Below are 21783 nucleotides of genomic sequence, written 5' to 3'. Positions count from 1 at the left end.
GAGATAATCAGTCTCCTGCTAACGGCTGACTATTACACACTTGTTCAGCCCTAGATCCTGATTAAGCTCTAAATATATTAGTGCAGCAAACAAGGACTGTTGTTTCTGACATCATCGTCAACACTGAATGTGCAATGACAAGAAATGTTTCAAATGTCAGGAGGAGGAGGAGGAGGAGGAGGAGAAATTAAAACCATGTTCTGGGTATCTCACAGTTCTTTACAGACTGATGTAGAAAAATAATAGTAAAATAACTTATCATAATCGTAATAATGACAATGACAAATGACAAAGTGCCTCAAAATCAAAAGGGAAAACATTAAAATATCAAAATCAAGGCAATAAAAAAAAGTAACAACAATAAATCCTGGCCATGTTGAGATGTATTGCTTATTTTATATCCTATTCTATTTGACACCTGTCTACCTCTCACCCTTTTGCTGCTGTAACAAGTGGATTTGAGATCAGTGAAGTCTAATCTAATTTAATCTAATCTAATCTAATCTAATCTCTCTATATGTATTTGAATGTATAAGGTAGGTCTGAAACAGTCTGTCTCTCTGATAAAGTTTAAAAAAAGAAAACCCAACACAGGTGAAATGTATTTTTAATTTTCTTGACGTCAATGTTCTTTCAGCTGTTGTGGCGCTTGCTCTCCACTAGAGGGTGTCATTTGCCTTCTCAGGTTTTGGTTGCAGTCAGACATGTAACCAGGGGGAGACTTGTGTTAAAAATACTCTCAGACATCATTTGCAGGATGTTTTTTATCTGCTTTTTTCAACTATTTTTCACAGCTGATTTAAAAAATAAAAATAAAAAAAAAAGATCTATGAGGACAGAACTCCTTTCAGTATATAAGGCTAATTGACATGAGAAAAACAGCACTGTACAATTTGTAAAACGTGTGTTATGGTTCATTGACTTGGACTTAATCCAATGAAATGAGCTGTTCTGGCTTTTTACTTGCAAAGAGAGACACTTTTGCTGTAGCAGAGCGTTAAGCAGTCACAGCAGATACACTTGCAGTATCTCGATGCCAAAAGCACTGCCTGTCTAATGAGCTACGAGAGGCTGTAAGTCATAGGCCAATGAGATGAGATAGCTCCAGCAGATTTATATCCATCATGTGGAAAATCTCCCCCCTGGGCGTCGACTGCATCCCTCCATCTCTGCAGTAAATGAGGATCATTTGTTAACAGGCAGTGTGTTTCAAATGCAATAGCAGAGATTGCCTGGGACTGCAGTGCACTTTAGATTAGCTTGATGCATGTGTGTCCTCTCGGAAGCTTTTTTCGCATCATAACGGAAGAGTGATGACATGTTTGACTTGATGTGGTTCCCCTGGAAAATAAGGTTTTTCCAAAATTGTCACATCCAAGCTATGTCAATCTTCTGCATGCTAACTGGTTTATCTGGATTTATGTGGTGAAAGCTGGGGGGCAAGGGAAATGATGGTGGCTGATTATAGGAGAGGATGTGAGGCAGTGATGGATGTCACCGTCCAAATTTGACTGCATTGTCCTTTGGAAAGATAAAAGTTTATAGGTGATTCCTCACATAGAAATATTGTGGGATAAATCCATAAGACTTTATTCTAAAGTAAAGGATTTTTTGGCAGTGGATGCTGTGAGCGCAGTGCAGACATCTTAGCAGCATTTAGGCCTTGTCCACATGTAGGTGTTTTTTGTTTTTTTTTAAATGTTTTCCTCCTCTGGTTCATCCACATTAAAATAATTTAAAAAAAAACACTCTTAAGTGCTGTCAGGTGCATGCCAAGTCAACAGGTGGCGATATAACCTCTCCTGTAAAACCCAGACGAGAGCTAGACCAGTTCCATTATAGGCAAACAATCCCCATTTACACATAAACACATAAACACTGTGAAAAGACATGGTCATAAATGTCACCCTGGCAGTGTTTTCATCAAATAATAATAATAATTAAATACTTTATTTATGCGGCAATTTTCTTACCAAACGTTACAAGGTGTCTTGCCTGTTAAGAATAAGCAATGAGTAAACACTGGGCATTAGTGGAAAGAAAAAACGTCCTTTTAATGTGAAGAATCCTTTGACAGAACCAAAAGGACGTACGGGGGAAAGGAAAAAAGACAGAAGGAGGAACGAGGAGGAATGACAAACAGAGACAGAGCAAATCAACAATCAAACAGTGCATGTTGAATAAAAATAAAATAGGAGGAGAGAGAAAGAGGGAACATGAACCAAGAGCAAAGCAACAAAACAATACAACAATAAAAGGGTTTCTGGCCCAATCGTGGTGCAGGATCGAGACACAGGCAACCTAGAGCAGACAGCCTGCACAATAACACGAAAGAGGAGGACAGAAAATAGGTGGGAGACAAGAGAGGAGGACAGAGACAGTGAGCGACTGGGAGCAGGAGTATATGAGATTGATGTCTGTGTTTACTGACCTAATCCATAGTTTACATATGTATGAAAAACCAAAACACACGGAAAAAAACATAGCAACTAAATAACACAGTAAACACACAACACAAGGTCACAGAAAATCATATATTGTCATGGTTTTTTTAAGTTGTGGTCACAGGTTTCTTTGTTAAGCAGGAGCCATTGGCTGCACCGGTGCTGTTTTACCACAGCTGAGGACAATCAGCCTGCTGTGAGCTTATATAGAAGCCTGAGCGCGTCTGGGTTGTGCGTCTCCTGAGAGACAACACCTTCAAAAATGACTGTGTCTGTTTTAGAAATGTGTTTCTCCTTTTGTCCACTCTGTCCAATGACTCTCAGTTTTTGGTTCTTTTTTGTTGTTGTTGTTCATCTGTAATTCTGGGAGAATTAGTGGGTGGCTGTGGGGGGGAGTTTAATTCCCACTCGACAGCCTTTTTATTTTTTGCAGTGTTGTTAGTTTCCCAAACGGCAACCACTGACCTTGAGGTTTTGTTTTCCTGGGGAAAACATAACACTTGTCACATGATGAATGTAGGTGCATATTTTTAGTCTCCATTAACTCCTGAGGAGAATATCTGACTCTGGAGCCGATCAATCATACAGCACGAGTGCAGCACCCATTCAGTATGTGCCTGTTTTTGTGTATATTTATGTATTTTCTACAAATAGCTCTTGTGTATCGCATGGTCAAAGCCGACACTGCACATACTGGTGCCCCTTAGTAAGTCACCTGCCTGTCAAACGACCCATAATGCAATTAACAAACCGATGTTTCTTAAGATTTTTGGGTAGATGTCTCACTCTTTGGAGTATTAGGGCCAAACTGAAGCGTTGGGAGCATTTTGTGAAGTTTTATTTTGGTTTGGGCTTCACAAATAAAGAAATACTTAATATTTGGCACATCAGCACCGTATTTTCTTCAGCATCAGATAAGATTGTGCAAGAAACCGAGTCTTGTTTGGAAGAAAGAATCACACAGACTTGAAGAAAATCATCTCTTTTGTGGAATGGAGGAGGAAATGTATTTATTAATAGTTGGAATACGTTGGCTTGTGATAAAAAAGAATCTCAACATTACGACTTTATTCTCTGAAGTTTTCCTATTCAGTTTGGCCCTAATACTCTGTCGTACTTTGGTGCTGAACAAGCAGTGCACAGAAAGTCATTTTCTCTCAGCTGGGGAAAAAAGGGGTGAAAATTAATGCCTCAAAGTTTGACTGAAAAACCAAATCGATAAAGCAAACGATGTCAGAAAGTTTTGCAAAGCTGCTGTCAGGCTCATCCTTTTGTAGTGTCGAGGTAATGATTATAGACAAGATACTTTAAAAGCCTCATGGACACAGGATCATTAACATTTTTGTTCGAGCCAACGCACCCAAAAACATCTGCCTGTGCATGTTTGTGTTCTTTTTTTAGAGAATCTTCTCATCCAGATAGCCAGTGACTCGACTCATGCAGATGGAGGAAGTTATGAAATATTCAGTTTAAAACTTAAGCAAATGTTTCCCCTGCAGCTTTTAACATCTAATGGGAAACATAATGATTATTTGCAGAAAGAAGCAACATCATTTCCACTTACCACTGTTTCACAAAAGGGCATTTAAGTAGAAAAGAAAAGCTCCATTTTTCTCACAAAGAAAAGGAGAAACTAATTAATAAGTATTAAAAAAAAAGAGCTTTGTACTAAGTGAGGGAATTAAATACAGCTGGTCCTTTGTCTTATATTTCTCATTTGGGGCGTAATAGGTTAGAAAATTAATTATATGATGAGAGATGCTAATTAGAATTGATGTTGTGCAATTTTGCTCGTGCACTTCCAATGACTTGAGCCTCTTTGTTGTACTAATCCATCATGAACAGCAGATGTCCTCGCAATGCTGTTTCATACAGATTTGCTCAAGGCTATTCTGACTTCTGTTTTTTCTGTTAATCATCCATAAAAATTGAGTTTTGGAAGAAACACTTTAATTCCAGTGGCAAAAGGCTATTTTTTTTTTCTTTCTTTTAAACTTAATTTGACCTGCCGCCCAGCATACAATCGCATCTGCAACGTTGATTCATTTTAACTGCCAGTTTCCACAAAATCCGCAGCGAGGCATTTCTTTCTCCAAGTTTCAAAGTAGAAACAAAGATCATTTGCTATTCTGGAGAAGCTCTTTCACAGATATTGATTTAAATCCTGCTACTTCCGTGCAGTTCGCTGTCCACCACACATTCAATCTGCCCAGAAAAAAAACACACAATATTAATATAATCATGTGGAATGAAGTGAACAGAATCACCACCCATGCCGCTTCCTCTTCCTGGTCTCCTTAGCAACATGGTTCCCTTTGCAAGTAAGATGAGATGCACCTTTATTGAAGTGTGCAGAGGTTGTGGCTGGAGAAGGATGTTGTTCATCTGCCAGTGGTGTAAGATAGTAATCAGGCAGAGTATTGCTGTGGAGCGCAGCCACCTCCTGTGGTGGAGAGAGGAACCTCTTTACCGTGTGAAGGTCACACACAAACGCACACACAGAGTCCTCGATTGTGTCCTCTTTCAAAGGTTATATTGACAGAACATTAAAAAAGTGTGAACTGTGAATTAACTTCTTCCCCATGTGGAAAGCCGTGCTAAATTTGAGGAATACAAATTGCAAACGCCCGGACGACAAAGTGACGACTCATTCAGTCCTCCACCATTTTGATGCAGACTTTCTCGGCATTCGTCCACACGCTCCCGTTTTCGCACTTACAGGTCAAAAATGACAAATGGTCGCCATACTTTGCTGATCAGGAACTCTCCTCATGTGTGCCGTCTACACTTGTTGTTGAGTGCTAATTAAAGTAAAACACTGCTGTGCCTGTGAGTGCGTTACAGCCAATAAAACTTTGCTGTAAACTGGCCTTGTTTTGACACGCTCATCTTGAGTGGTGACCTTTTTATGTACAGTCTGACTAGAAATGAGCTAGCAGGTTTGACTGATTATTGAATATTTAAAAAAGATATTCAATTATTAATCTTGTGTGGGCTCCGCTAATGCCAACGTGTCATTGGGCAAGACACTTAATGATTACATGTCATTTTTTGATGATTATGTCAGATTTTAATGATGAGTATGAGTATGAAAGAAACTGATACTGATAAAGATCCTGCGCTGCATATAGATGTGCTGTGTGAAAGTGTGAGTGAATGGGTGAACAGCAAAACTTAAGTGTAAAGTGGTCGTCAATGGTCATCAAGACTGGAAACACGCCCTATAAATACACACCATGTACCATTTACACGTCTAAAAATGTGCTAATATGCTTTTTAATGTATTTTTTGTATTGTATTTTTAATGTGCATTGATTTCACTTGCCCATATACATTTTTACTTACAGGCCAATAAAATACTGTAAAGATATTACTCGATCATGGGCTTAGGATATCAGGCATTTTTTTCTTTTCACACATTATATTACAATTTCTGTGTGTCTTTGTTGTGGTTCTATTTAGGTCATTCTACATTATAATCCATCCCAGTATTTAGTCGAGTTATATGTTGTTTGCACTGCATTTGATTGATAAACCAATCAAATGTGTTATTTTGATCTTCAATTACAGTCCAAAAGTTTTAATTGATATATGTTGCTCATTTCCGAAGATACCATCAGCATTTTGTGGGAAGGGGTTACATTTGTGGGATATCCATGCAGAACCATTCTCCTCATGTGAACTGAGTGAAGAAGATGTGATCAGAATTCAGAGGACAGAATATTCCACTGTTGCTTTAAGCAGACCACATTTGTCCTTCTGCCTCTTGTTCTCTGTATTTGTAAAGTCTGATTGGCACTGCGCTCGTATTCGTTTGGCTCCATTCACCGGCACCACCACGACCCTCCCCCCCCCTCGTCTGTGAGCTTGGTATGATCCTCTCTCCCCCTCTCTCTCTCTCTCTCCCCGTGTATGTGTGCGGAGCTAATTTTCGTTTGCAGTCAGAAAGTCTCGCAGCTCTTCACTCCCTGTCGCTCTCTGTTTCTGTCTGCGTTACGCACCTGGACGAGAACCTGACCGCGCGCAAAGCTGGACCGCTACATTATGACCATGTACAAAGGGAAGCGTCGCAACCATCGATGTAAGTTTGCGTCATTTCTGCTCCAGGAAACGCTGAGGACGTTAATGTACTTATTTTCGTTTTAAATGCTGATGTGGAATCAAGTTGCAAACATTAAGCTGTGGTGGGTGCAGGCTTATTGAAGCTATATAAAATCATTTGGGTTTTTTTTTTTGTCACTCTCAGACACAGTTTAGTGTTGTCAAAGTACATTTATTTGTATTAATTGTTCAGTGGAGAACTAATGGTGACCAATAGGAAGTCGGATCACCTGCTGCGCACTGATCTGGTACAAATCTTTTGTATCAAGCAGCTCCTCAAAGAAAAGCCACATCCCTGCTGCACCTGCTCGGTTTCTTCATGCAAAATGTTCTTTCTGCTCATGAGAACATGAGTCATTTTGGGGGGCGGTTAGTTATAAATGAATATATAATTATGTCCTCCTAAAAATACAGTTTCTTACCAGTTCTTGTTAATCTCATATTCTCCTTTAATTACTCCAGTCATGTGTAGTTGGACAGGATTTAGTCATTGTGAAGGATTTAGGTTGAACATTGAGATAATACTATTGAGACAATTTGCTAGGCAACTGTTAGAACAATTAGTTTATTTTATTGCAAAACAATCTTTATCTTTATCTAATTTGAATATCTGTGATTTAAAGGATTGTGGGTCAAACATAAAATCAATTACTACACATTATTAGTCGTAAAATAAAGATACTATTTGATTAATCAGGGATTTAACCATGCACCTGATTGTAACAGTTTAGTATAATCTGCAATTGCGGCCTGATAACAGTGTAATACTGATGGCCTTCTGTGGCTCAGCCTGTTAGAATATTTAAAGCATATGGATATTACACTCCATGAATATGCAAAAGAGCCTTTTCTGCTCAGATTAAAAAAACATGAAGACATTAGAAATGCAAGACGTCTCCTCGCTCGTGTAGGTATATAAAATCAGGGGCTGACTAATTGGGCTAACTTGTTGGCACAATAATCCGCAGGTTCACGTATTCGTGTCTCCCTTCCTGTCTCCGCCAACTGTACATCTGCAAGCTGTTTTATAACGGTGTGGATATGCAGCTTGGGCACAGCTAGACACTCGGCACAGAGGAGTCACTGTCACGAAACAGGGCAGGAGAAGAAATTCAGGTCTCAGCCAAAGAGCGAGAAAGGAGACAGTGGGGGAAAAAAAAACAAAAAACCCAACACTATATCTCTGCATGGGCTCAAATTAGTGAAGATGTTGAGCTTGTTAAAACTATTGTGCTGCAATGTGTCTGCCAGCTATTAGTCCTTAGAGACAGGAAGAGACTGTAAGTGGCTGCAGTTGCTGCTGAGGTGTTTTGTCTCAAACTTTCGAAAGAAGGGAGAAGTAGTTATCGGTGTGTTGCTGTTGCACTTTAAGAGACAGGTCATCAGATGCACTTTCAGGTCCAGCTCCTTAAACTATGTGTAACAGATTTTTCACTATTAGAAATATTTGGATAATTACAACAAGTGCTGCCACAAATATGTTCTGACATTTTACAGACCAAAATGCTAATGGAGCAATCAAGGAAAAAGATCAATTATGAAAAGGATGGTTAGTTGCTGCCCTAGTCCTGACAGACATTAATAAATACAGTCTGACACAAAGAGAAGGATGGGGTCTTTAGCTCTCATAATAATGGAATTTAAAAGTCTAGTGTGGGAGAATTGGCGACCTCCAGTGGTGACACTGCAGATTGCAACAAAAGCTCACGCTTCCTCTCCCCAAGTGTTGGGAAACTGCTGTTATTAACACACGTGACAGTGTGTCTTGTGTGTCTTTCTACCATAAGTTAGTACGTCGTTAGGTTGTTTTTTTTAATGTAACATATAGTGCAGGTTCAGCAGTGTTCACAGAGCGTGAAGAGCTTTGTGTAGGTGTAACCTTTTGAAATAGGTTAGCCTGAGAGTGTCGAAAATAATTCATGGGAAAATGGCCAGAATTCTCAGCTCCATTGCAGACGATGACTTCATTTCAAGACTTAGTTGTACGTGTTTATCTGGATTTGTTGGTATTTTCTGCAGCAGTGTGAAGATTTAGAGCCTCTTTTTGGTGTAAAACTACGTTGTCAAACACCGGTGGCTTCAAGAAATGCTCACTTGGTCGAATGCTGTTATTGATATTGATAGATAAAATTTATCTCTGACAGTGGGTCTTGTGTGTCTTTTTTACCAGCAGTGAGTGTGTGTGGGGGGCGGGGGGGGTTAGCTTTTCTTTCTCCAGCAACACAGAGTGCAGCTTCAGCAATGTTCTCACAGTGAATGTGTGAGTGACACATGAGCTGTGAAGTGCTTTGTGTAGGTGTAACTTTTGGAATAAGTAAGAGCCTGAGAGTGTTGAAATTATTTGTTTCCTGGCGAAAGCGGCTCATTTTGTGAGATGTGCTCCAAGCAACGTTGCTGCAATAGAAATGAGCAAAGCTTCTATTAACTGTGTGAATGAATTGAAATTAATGAGAAAAGGTCACCTTTGTTGCAGTAAATCCCTGGGCAAGGGTGGGAAATGTATCTTTGTTTCTTCACATTGTTTCTGTAACGAGGTGAACCCTGTAACACCGAGCATGTTTTTTGTGTTCTTGTCTTGTTGTAATTAATGTGATTAGGAGGTGAAAATGCTTCTTTTTTCTTTTCATTTCTTGACAGCCATGAGCGTGAGATGGAGTATTTGAGTTTAAAATGAAGTCCATAAATATTTAAGATCTTGCAGCTCCGGAATCTTTGGGAGATTAAATGGGGTTCCAGCCCTCTGCACCACCGGGATCTGGTTTCTCTGTGTTGTGACGTGCGTTTCTCCATGCAGCGTGTCTAATTGTGTGATTACACTTTCGAAGACTGGTAATGAAAATTGATCATACAAAGAATCTACTCCATGCAGCTTCATTTTAGCCTTGTTTTCTGTGCTGCAGATGTTTGTTTGTGCGTTGATGGTTAAGGAAAGGGTGTGGGGAGGGGGGGCATAAGAGGCAAGCTGCCAGATGTCCTCCATGTATCTTAAACCACATGTCAAGGGCAGTTGTGTGTGATTGTGTGAATGACTCCGTGTGTGTGGGTTTTTTTTTTCTGCTCTTCATTTCAACTCGGCTCCAATTTACCCCCTGATCTGAGAAAGAATACAAACCCTGTGCAGAGCAAACCTTGGTTAAGCTGCAGGAATCTACCGCTCCGCTTCGTATAAATAAACCATGAGCAATTACAGAATATAGACCATTCCTGATGCTTGAGATTAAAGATGCACTCGTCCGATACAAAGCTTTGGAAATCAATCTAAAATGAAAAGCAATCAGACAACAAGACAATCCTGAAAAACTAAGTATGTTATAATTCTTAGTACTTGTGACATTTGTGTGACGAGAACACGTCTGCCATTCTCCAGCATTCATGCGTGACAGTAAGCTAAATGAAGAGAACAGCAAAACAGTCAGGAGTAATTGAGCTAAATTCATAGTAGGGGTGGGAATTGCCAGAGACACCACGATACATTACATCACCATATTTAAGTCACGATACGATATATCATGATATATCTAGTGAGCGTGAGCACCTGACACCATCTGGTTATAGTCCCCTGACTGCATGGTGTAATTATGTAGAAAAGTCAGTGTTCATATTGACGCACTTTAACCTGTGCATTCCCTACATTATTCCTTCTGCCCCTGAGATTTGGCGTTTTCGCAGTGACTCGATTTGAGACACAAAGGAACTGAGCTGTTCCGTATTCACAACGATAAAGAGAAGAGCAGTATCTACACACAAAGGTGCTCATTGACTTGTCTTGACACAACACTTGCTCGGAGGGAAAGTACCTGTGTACTGGCACTGCTATACGATCAAACAGAAATGCCAGGGACAAGACATCTGTGTGTTGTCCCTTTTGTGAGGAATCGGTTTCTTCTTTTTTTATAGATATAGAATATGTGTCACACAGCTTGAGCAGTATGTTTTTGAAGTGGCTTTGTCAGATACGTGTATCAGTATCTCTGGATACTAAGGTGAGCTGATATGATACGGTATTGGTGTCAATCCAATACTGGCCAAAATTAAAAATCCAATATGATCAGTAAAGCCTAAATATGACGTAAATGTTTCACTCCAACACAGAAACAATGAGAGTGAGGACTGCAAATGTCTGCCATGCAGTTTGAGCTTTGTGTTTTCATCTGTCATAAATTAGGGCTGGGTAAAATATCAATACTATATCTATATCGTGACAAGATATGGTCTTAGATTGTCCTATTGTATAAAGTATCTGTGATGACTTAATAATCACTGTATTTATTATACAGATTAGTGAAATACACCAAATATTTTATATAGATTAAAGAATACATATTTATTTACTACTTAATATTTTAAAGTCACTATGTAAATAGTTCTTTGTTCAAGTTTGACCATATTGTTTCTAACACATAATTTAACACTAAAATAATACAGATCATAAAGAGTACAGTAGATATACAGAGTATTATCACTCTCATTTGAGAAGCACAAACCTCAAATCTCAAAAAGAAAACTTTTCATAAACCCAGAGAAACAACCTGTGTGTGTGCATAGAGATATTATTTATAAGCGATATAGCCCGGCCTTATCGTAAATGCATCAGCACAAATGTATTATTAGCCGCTAAGTTAAACAGGGGTGACTACATTGGATTGATATCGTATCAGTAGCAATTCAAGGGTCCGATAACGGTATCGCATCAGACTCAAACTGGTCATCCCGAGTAGACTCTCACGCCTATGATATCGGCATCAGACGTGAAAAAGAGTCCATTCCAGATGCTTGAGTTGCCACCGGCTGCTACAGTTAAATTTTTCACCTCCTCTGCCTCCGCCAAACTTCTTTTCCACCCGGACTTCAACTCTGAAAATGTGGCTCCATCTGTCAGAAAGGACCTAATGAGATTCCTCTATCGATGATGAAATAATGTGACAGACTTGTCACAAGATGTCGCTCCCCCCCTCCCTAGAGGAGCCCTCATCTCTACCAGCAGCAGCAGCTCAAGTCGCATTTATTGGAGCAAAGGCTGTTTGGACTCTGGCCATGAGAAGCCCCAGTCAGTACGACACAAAGACAGGCATTCAGCGACACACACACACGCGCGGTGAAATGTGCACATGTATGAGCCCTGACAAAGCACTAATACAGTCACTCAGTAGGTGACACCGTATTATCCACATTCTTGTGTGCGATAAGCTTTTCTCAGCGAGGGGATTTTTTTTTTTGCAGAATAGCTGATTTTGTTGCTATCGCAATGAAGCAGAATATTTACAGGAACAGGCTTTGGTGAATGGTGGCATATTCATACTGTATCTCATGTGCAGAGTCGCCTGATAAGACTTGCAGTGGTTGAGCATTCTGAAAAATGGAGAAGAATAACATCTGTCAGTTGTCATGGCAAAGACAATAATTATAGAACTTGTATTTTAGTCACTGTCCTATCGCCGTGCCTCCCTCTCACACGCAGAGACAAGTGACATGGGTTTGCACACTGTCACATTTCTCTCAATCAGTGTTTCTCTTTATTTTTCTGGTTTCAACTATTGTCGTGTAATTTCTGCCACTAGAGGTCATTCATTTAAAACCATAACAAAATGTCTAGTTTAATGTTGGGAAGCAGCATGGGATCATGGGAATTGTCTTGTTTTGTTCCCCTTGTGCATTTGTGCTTTTTGGTGGCAGAATGTGCAGCAAATGGCAATTTGATCCATCATTGATAAACACACTAGCTAAAGAGTAGTACAGAATATTTTCTTGCTCTTCCTGCTTTTTACGTCTGTAAGTAAAACTGATGACATCATTCAAAAACAACTAAAAAGAAATTGTTACCTTCATTAGAAATACACAGTTCTATTGAGTGTTGGAAACATTTTGGCTAATGTAAGTACTATATAACGATAGTCTCATAATGTAATACAGTAATGTTATATATTATATCTTTACATGAAATATAAGTGGGATGTTACAGCTGCATCATGTCCAATATCTCTGTTGTAACTTGAACATAAAGGACCGGAGTGTAAGAATTGGTGACAGACAGGCAAATTGTAACAAATGGCAGACTCTTCTGCTCACTCCTCCCTTTCCCAACGTCATCAGGAGACTATCATGGCCGTCACATACCATGTCATTCTTCTTTGTTTGCGGCGCAAGCTTCTGCTGCAAAAACGGGAAGTGCATGCTCTGGAGGATTTGTGCATTCGGGCTGTATGGCTGCACAAGATGGCCTCCGGAAACCAATGCTAAGATACCTAAAAAAAAAAAAGAACCTTATTCTAAGGCTATATAAACCAACTCATTTTTATTGTAAAGGAACTTATATGAACATACTCATGGCCAGAATATGTACATTTTTGCCAATAAACCCTTCTAAATTTTACACACTGGACCTTTTGAAAGGAGTCTAATTTCAGCAGTGAGGAAATTCAAACCCTGATTATGAGCAGCTGTCATGACTGGACTGAGTCTCTGAGGAGACACTTGGTGTAAATGCTTGTGTTTGTTTTCATGCCAGGCTCGTCCACCGCTAAGCTCCCTCACTGCTCGCCATGTTCATCCATCCGGCCGGCCAAATCGTCTGCTTTTTGAAGTGTATCATTGTTGACTCATGGGAGACGGCTCACTGGGTTTTACAGGTCACACAGAGGGATGTGATCTCAAACCGATGCCAGGCTTCTTTTTTTTTTATCTGTTCTGCCAGTGCCTGAAGGGGTCGGGGATTATGAGCTGATCCCCTTTGGAGTTTGGTCCACGGAGCTGCAGAGAGCCACTGAGGCAGGGCAGCAGACTGAGAGTCACACTTGAGCGTTAACAGAGAGAGATGCTCCAGCTCTGTAATGGTCTTTTGTAGTCACTTAAAAAAAAATCTGCTCTGCTGCATGAAGAGTGGAGGGATCGAAGAGGGATGTGAATTTTGAGGATTTTGTCAAAGTTGACAAGAAAGCATTTGTTCAACTTTATTTATGCTAATCCTTCGAATATATTCGGAAATACCTCCCTTGACAATATTTGTTTTAGCTCTTACTATTACAGAATCTATGAGCTATAAGATCAAGGCAGTAGTAGCGTTATTTTAGATGTTCATTATTGCAGAGCCGGCAAAAAAGAAGAAGAGAAACCACAAGGAAGATAAGCTTTTACAACAGTGAGGATAAATCGGTAGACAATGGATGGATGGATGTTTACTGTGGTGTCATAGAAATCTGTACTCGGCAACTGTGGGTGGAGTTCTGTAGAGAAAAAAAGCAAAGAAGTGACCAGACAGTTCCGCTTTACTTTGTCACAGTCATCTTTTATCGGCTTTCTCGCGTACTCTTGCAGGGTTTGCGATAATATTGAATACTTCTAGGAACGCTTCTAGGCTGTATACTTTGAAATTAGGCTTTCAAAGTTCAATGGGGTGAATGGTACTGGAAGATTCATTAATATTTCCTGTTCACAATTGTCAGATTGTCTACTTTATTTTACTAACAGCCCAAAACTGAATTAATAAAATTTAAAAAAGTTTATCAAATAATAAATGACAGCATCAAATCTTCATGTTTTATGAAGTTCAACCAGTGATGTATTTCTCATTAAAGATACTTTTATATTGTACATGAAAGAGAAACTAAATAGACATGGATATTTGTTCTGAGGAATCTAAATGTATTCCTTTTATTCCAATTAGACACCAGACAAATCAAAGTACTTGCATACTTCCAGTATGTCAAAAGAGTTTTTTAGTGCTGCCTGCAAAGGTCTAAGATCTGGACAAGTGGGCAAATTCGAAAGATACTTTAATTTAAAAGGAAGGGGGGAATCAATTTTATATCCAAGATTTGATTGCACTCGTCACTTGAATAAAAGGTTTCATGAAATGAATTTAATATACTTGATGCACTTTAATGGATAAGCTTTAGTGGAGGCTAAAATCTCTGGAAAAATGTAGAGACTCACCTCACCTTGAACTTTGATTCATGGTTCTCCTGTTTGATGTTTGGTCTCCAAAGATTCTGCATTTGTACCTTTTATACCTTTTGTAATGCAGATTTCCTCCCTCAGTCTCCACGACACTTGTTTTCTGTGTACCGTATTTTCCGCACTATAAGGCGCACCTAAAAACCTCAAATTTTCTCAAAAGCCGACAGTGCGCCGTATAATCCGGTGCGCCTTATATATGGACCAATACGGTAAGCAGCCGCTGACTTCATTTTCCCCCGTAGAAGAAGAAGCGCGCGGTACATGCTGGGATATATGACTGCGCGAGGCGCCGTTTCATTCATTTGTGTGTTTACGTACAAACCCCAAAATGGCTCCTACTAAGAGACACGCCTACGACGCAGAGTTCAAACTCAAGGCGATCAGTCACGCAGTAGAACACGGGAATAGAGCAGCAGCCAGAGAATTTAACGTTAACGAATCAATGGTGCGGAAGTGGAGGAAGCAAGAAGACGACCTGCGCCAAGTAAAGAAAACTAAACGGAGTTTCCGAGGGAACAAGGCGAGATGGCTACCGTTGGAGGACAAACTCGAACAGTGGGTTGTTGAACAGAGAGCAGCAAGTAGAAGTGTCAGTACAATCACTATTCGAATGAAGGCAACAGCGCTAGCAAGCGAACTTAACATTAACGATTTTAAAGGCGGTCCTTCTTGGTGCTTTCGGTTCATGAAAAGACGTAATCTCTCCGTCCGCACACGGACTACCGTTTCACAGCAACTGCCAAAAGACTACCAAGAAAAGCTGGCCACTTTCCTCGCATATTGCAAAAACAACATTACTGAAAAAAAGATCCGGCCAGAGCACATCACCAACATGGACGAGGTTCCACTCACCTTCGATATTCCTGTGAACCGCACTGTGGATAAAACGGGAGCACGCACGGTAAATGTTCGCACCACAGGGAATGAGAAGTCCTCCTTCACTGTGGTTCTCGCTTGCCAGGCTAATGGCCATAAACTTCCACCCATGGTTATTTTCAAGAGGAAGACCTTGCCAAAAGAAAACTTTCCAGCCGGCGTCGTCATCAAAGCTAACTCGAAGGGATGGATGGATGAAGAAAAGATGAGCGAGTGGTTGAGAGAAATTTACGCGAAGAGGCCGGGTGGCTTTTTTCACACAGCTCCGTCCCTATTGATCTACGACTCCATGCGCTCCCACATCACAGATGGTGTCAAAAAACAAGTGAAGCACACTAATTCAATACTCGCCGTCATTCCGGGTGGATTGACAAAAGAACTCCAGCCGCTAGATATTGGTGTCAACAGGGCATTCAAAGCTAGACTGCGAACTGCGTGGGAACAGTGGATGACAGAAGGCGAACACACGTTCACCAAGACAGGGAGACAGCGCCGGACGACATACGCCACTATCTGCCAGTGGATCGTAAATGCCTGGGCTGATATACCAGTCTCAACTGTGGTCCGAGCTTTCAGGAAGGCAGGAATTGTCACTGAACTGCTGGACAACAGCAGCGACACTGACTCGATTAGTGACGACGCCGACGAGACGGAGCCGGGCATGTTGGATCCCGTATTCGCCCAACTGTTTAATTCAGACACTGAAGAAGAAGAATTCGAGGGATTCGCGGATGAGGAATAACTTGATAAAGTGAGCTTTACATGTTTATTTTGTGTGTTGTGTTGTGTGACATTAACGTTTGAGCAACGTTGAGTTATTTATATATTGTTATTGCTTTGCACTATTTCGAGTGTTACTATATTGTGATAGCACTAACGTTTGATTTACCGTAACAGTATCAGACTGTTTTTTACGTGTTTATTGAATCCAGGAAAAGTTCCCCTCCACTATGTGATATAAATGTTGCACTACATGTTATACCCTGCTGTTGTTAAAAGATAAACGAAATACCACATCACATAAAACAGCTGTTTATTCATGTTGGGAGTAAACGGAGTTGTCAGAACGCTGGTTTGTAATCTATAAATAAAGTTTGACTGACCTATCTGACTGTTTTGTTGACATTCCCTTTAGCGCAGCTCCATCTAATGAATGCATAACGTAACCCCAGCCTCTACTGTAGCGTCTATTCTATGCGCCTTATAATGCAGTGCGCCTTATATATGGACAAAGTTTTAAAATAGGCCATTCATTGAAGGTGCGCCTTATAATCCGGTGCGCCTTATAGTGCGGAAAATACGGTAATTAGACCGGTCCGCTGCATTAGTCTACCGGGAACTCTGCCTTTGTTCAGAGGTGTTCATAAACGAGTTTCTTTTCTGCTGACACGTCAAGGTAAACTCTTATTTTAGTTTTAAAGGACTGCAGCGTCTTCTGATCAGAGTGATTCAGCGGGGAGCTGGAAGGCCTTTGTGGAAATGAAAACCTGTCGGTGCGCACACTAAGAATGTGCTGTGATCGCATATATGATTGAAATTCACTCTGAGATTTTGATGAAATCTGTCAATTAAGTTGCCCGTCTGTTTGTTCAATATAGTTTTTTACGGTCAAATGTGAAACCCGTATCTGGCATTTTATGACTCCTCACACCTGCCAGGGCTTTGCCTGCAGGTCATGATGTACGATTTTTGGTATTAGATGCGACATTCCCTTCACCTCAGACCTTCTGTCTGCCTCACAGACTTGTCCAGATTCACAATTCATTGAGGAGTTTGCATCAGAGGCTGCCAAGCTGAGGCAAGAGTGGAGACAAATTTTCCCCAATCCCCCTACCTGTCCCTTCTGCACATCCATTACCTGCATGATTCAGCCTCCTCGCTCTTTTCTTTCCTCTTTGCCCACGTCTCTGCTGCTGAAGAACAATTTGCTTGATTAGTTACTTTGTTCAATTAATTAGGACATCAGGGAATTTGGCGCCAGAGTTTTTTGTTCCGCGAGGAGATGATCGGCAGCTCCCTTTGCGTCGCGCTCGCTCATTCTTTCTCTTTCCTGTCGTTGCCTTTGAATATTTATCTCATCAAATAGACGGTTGGCGTTTGAAGTTGGAGTGGAGAAATAAATTACTTTTGAATGGGGGAAAAAGTTGCTAATGTGTTGCAGAGCCATCAGCTCTGGTCTGTGTGGAGTTTCCGATAAAGGAATGGGAACACATTTCTCATTCTTTGAAGGTCCTCGCTGATGCGCCCGAAAGGTATTTTACTGCAGTCAATCACCTGGTCGCTGTGCTGCTCATCTGCGAAATGACTCAAAAGGAGACACCACAGCTTATAATGTAATGAGGAGAAAAGGCTTTTTTGTACTTTGATAGTGACAAGGATGTTTGAGTTTGACAGGACTAGCCTGGGAATTGAATATCACAGATTTGATCCCTTTGACATCACTGGCTTTAAGTGAAATTTCTCTCAGTGATATAATTAATATGTAATGGGCCTTTTGGACCATGCAATGATATTAACCCTTTAACACCTAACCCTCAAAATGTCCGCCTGGACTTTTTTTTGCTTATTTTAACCATAAAAGGACCAGGGAATGTTCTGTAACAAAGTGTTTTTGTCCATTTTTCCTGAATAACTTCCAATATCTGGAAGTTATTTACAATTTCCTGCATGTTAAAATACAATTCAACAATTTCAAAGGAAGGAAAACAAAAAGTTTTTTTTAGAAAAACAATCCAGTTGCAAATGAACAACTCAATGTGCAAAAACAGGCCAAAAAATAAAAACCACTGTCTCTTCTCTGGCGACAAAGGCGCTGATTCTCCGGGTTTCTGAAACAGCATGAGTGAAATTATCGTAATAACCACATGTTGGTTTTGACGTGTAACGTCTCAGCTTTCAGAAACAGTTGGAAGTTTTCCAAAAGCACAAACCATCAGTAATGCAAAGTGCACTTACTGACGCACTTGTGTTAGCGATACACTCGGTGTTAAAGGTTAACAATTTATGTCAGGGTCATCACTTTAAAAATTGCAAAATGGTGTTGATAGCCTTTTTAGCAGGTTCAACCAGGTTCAAAAATCCCTGCTATGCAAATGTTAGTATAAAAGAAGCATACAGATCTTCAGATGTGTCACTTTTTATGCTGATGAAACCCATCAAAGGCTTTGAAAGGTTAGTTAAATTACTGTTATTGCACAAATGGAAAATATGTGAGAATAATTATTGATAATATCTCAAAAGTTGCTATTCATCAAATACGGTATTGATTAATTATCTTGGTCTTCTCTCTCAAAGATGTAGCATCGGAGTCCAGACATATTTAGGGCCGACAGCTGACTCGTGACAACTGTTAATTACAGCTTGTTCGCGGCCAGACAGCAGGCGTCCAAACGGGTCACCACTCAACCCACAAAACCAGCTGTGCTTTGGTTGCAGTCTCCTCTCTCTTGTTTTTCTGCCTTTCAGATGGTGAAACTCAAAATGAGGGCAAGAAACACGTGTGGGTTTTGATTCCTGCTTGAGATGCTCAGCCTGGTTTTTTTTTCGCCAAGAACCGCAGTTTGCAACGGACTACATTTATGGATGTGGCTTGACGAATGTTTGAATAATATTCTTTATCAATACATTTGACAAGAAAGCAAAACGGCAGCTTGCGAAAGCTGTGAGATTGAATTCAGCGAAACAGAGAAATTGATTTTTAAGAAAGCTGCCCTTCTGTCTATCCTCTATCATCCTCTACCCACACTAATGCAATGAGCCTCTTTGGCTCACCCAGACACAATCTATCCTTCTCACACTCTTCCTGACCTTGTGGTGACCCCTGCTATCCATACCTGCTTGCTCTCCTCTGAAGCCTTGGGGTATTAGGTAGGTTTCACTTCTCTGTCTGCGAGAGAGAGAAGAGGAAAAGGTTGACCATGTCTTTGAGGAAGAAACAGAGAGACAGAAACACCTTTTACACAGCGGGATCAAGGTGGAAGTGTTGTGCCCTGTTTCCCCCTCAGAGTTATATAGAACATTTGCATAAAAGTGGAGAAAAAGGTCTATGGAATAACAAGTATGAAACATGAGAAGGCACATAATTGGCTGAAAGCCTCTTAGCCACGTTTCCAAAGGGAAAAGCCAAAAATAGTCAGCTAGTGTCATTACATTTCAAGCAAATGTGTGATAACCATATGTATTATAATATTTAAAAGAATGTTTTATCAGTGATAACAGTGATTAAAGGTGTAAAAGGATATTTTAAGGCTCCATGAACCAAATTGTTTTGAAATTAAAGCAGTTTTATACTTACACAAACATACTTTTGGGTAGTATGTTTAATTTCTGCGTATAAATGTTACACTCTGGATCTTTGAAGCCAGAAGCAGATGTAGATGTCTCCTGAGTAGGGCCTACTGCAATTTTTAAATCGCAGGAGGCACAATAGTTCTTAAAGCTAAAGGGTGTGTTAAATTACTATTTTTAGATTCAATATTGTCTTGAAAATGAAAATAATTATTTAAAAATGACCATTCCCTCAAATATCACAAATCATATCGCAATCACAATTTCAGTCAAAATAGTCACAATTAAATATTTATTAAAAATCGTTCTACCCTACTCCTTGAAGGACATTTGTGTAAAAAAATAAATCCTGACATTGACTCCTAAATCCTGGACACAGCACATTATCTGAAATCATAGACTTGGTTTAGTTCCGTGTAAACAATCATTGGAAGCATTCATGCAGATTCTTCCCCTGGGGACAAATAAAGTTCTTTGACTTTGAATCTCTTAACAGCAGTACAAATGGGTGAGGAGGCGAGATGGATTAGAGTCTGATTTGTTGTGGCCTCTTGCTCATACATATTCCTCGCAAGAAAATTAGGGTCTCCTTATGTTTTTGGGTCCTTTTGCTTTCCACTGGAGTGTTTTCCTGCCTCCCAGTGATTCCCCTGCAATGTGTCACCATATGGCTCAGTTTACAGCCTTTGATTTTACTCAAAGCCACAACTTTCATTGAGCTGCTGCTATTCATCCCTCACTAATGAAAAGAAGGGCGAAGCAAGACTTGCAGGGTATTCATCGGCAGCACAGGTGATGCTCGGCACCAAAATATCTTATAATGAACCCCCTCCGCTCACACACATACGCAGGAAAGAAATATGTGATGCTGGAGAGAGAGTGACGGATGGCGATGTGGGATTAGATATCATGCCATGTGCAAGAAAAAGGGAGGTGGGTGATGGAGGGAGGGAAAGCGAGATGGATGGAGAGAGAGAAAATTATGTTGAGGGATAAGAGAACAGGAAATGTGAGAAATGTAAGGGAACAAATGTGACCAATAAAACACATGGGCAGGCTCCTTCAGGGAGTCTCTGATCCTTGTTTTTATTTGACAGTGGGGCACAGGTTTGTCTGCACTGATTACCTATGCTCCATGCCTCCTGAACAATTTATTTTCTCCCAATTCCTCAGCCAATAACAATTCTACCTGAAATATTTATTCATACATGGGCCGTGTGTCTCCCTCTCCATCCACAGTCACTCAGTCTCACCCCCATCTCTACGAGAAAACACAGTATGAGCTCCAAAAAATTGCCCATAAATAATTTCCAGAGGCTTCAAAATTCAAAGTCGCATCAAGTGTACATTCTTGCAGCACTGAGGTCGCGACCTCTTTGTAAAAAAGTTCTCTCCGCTGCACACACCGAGCCGCGCTTCAGACCGTAAAAAGCTGCTGAAACATGTTCAGCACCACGGACAGCTCCACTCCTCGTTCATGTCTGACCCAGCCGCAGAAAGAAGGGAAAATAAAACATAAAAAAATAGTCTGAATCCCTGAGAAAGGGAAGGAATAACTGACAAACACTGAAGAGTTCTGGCCGTGGACCCTGTATGCAGTTCTCAGTGCTGTAATGATACAGCTTGAAGGTGCATAACAGATGAACGTTAATAGTTATTAGCATTTGTTTTTTGTTTTTTTTAACACAAACACAATACAGGATAGTAAAACATGCCAGCGTATAAAAGCTGTAGCCCTGATTGTTCTTCAGCTGCTGCCTCCAGTAAACCAGCAGCAGACGATCAATGCTTGCAGAGGCAAATAATAACAGAGTTATCAATGTAGCTTGCTGTTAGCCTATTAACAGCCAGAAGAGGAGCCTTAAAACCAATCTAAATGCTTCTTAGTAGATGAAGTTTCAATTATTTACAGATTAATTTGAAACAGAAGAGTTGATTAATTGGGTAAATTATTGTTTCAATCAACTTCATCTTTTGAACCAGGCTGATCTTGACATACTCTTCATTTTAAATGCTCCAGTATAATTAAAGGTAACTAAAACAAAATCATCCATCAGCACACAATGAGCAAAACCATTATTAATTAAGCATCATTATAAAAACGAGTCGATATTAATTTGTA

General features: G+C 40.2%; 1 protein-coding gene across 5 annotated transcripts in view; it reads left to right on the top strand.

Annotated features, from left to right (window-relative positions):
• Positions 1-21783, top strand: part of LOC131462750 (RNA-binding Raly-like protein) — a 103810-nt gene that overhangs the window by 59657 nt on the left and 22370 nt on the right. Inside the window, exon 1 of one of the 5 annotated variants that reach the window (XM_058634285.1) lies at positions 6359-6525. The exons of the other annotated variants lie outside the window; for them this stretch is intronic. Within the exon in view, the coding sequence (XP_058490268.1) occupies positions 6489-6525 (37 nt within the window). The 5' untranslated portion in view covers positions 6359-6488. Of the gene's footprint in view, positions 1-6358; positions 6526-21783 lie in introns of those variants that run through there. 5 annotated transcript variants of the gene reach the window in all.

Source organism: Solea solea, chromosome 1, assembly GCF_958295425.1.
Source record: "Solea solea chromosome 1, fSolSol10.1, whole genome shotgun sequence".
In the NCBI taxonomy this organism is placed as follows: Eukaryota; Metazoa; Chordata; class Actinopteri; order Pleuronectiformes; family Soleidae; genus Solea; species Solea solea.
This window is presented reverse-complemented; position numbering and strand designations above follow the sequence as displayed.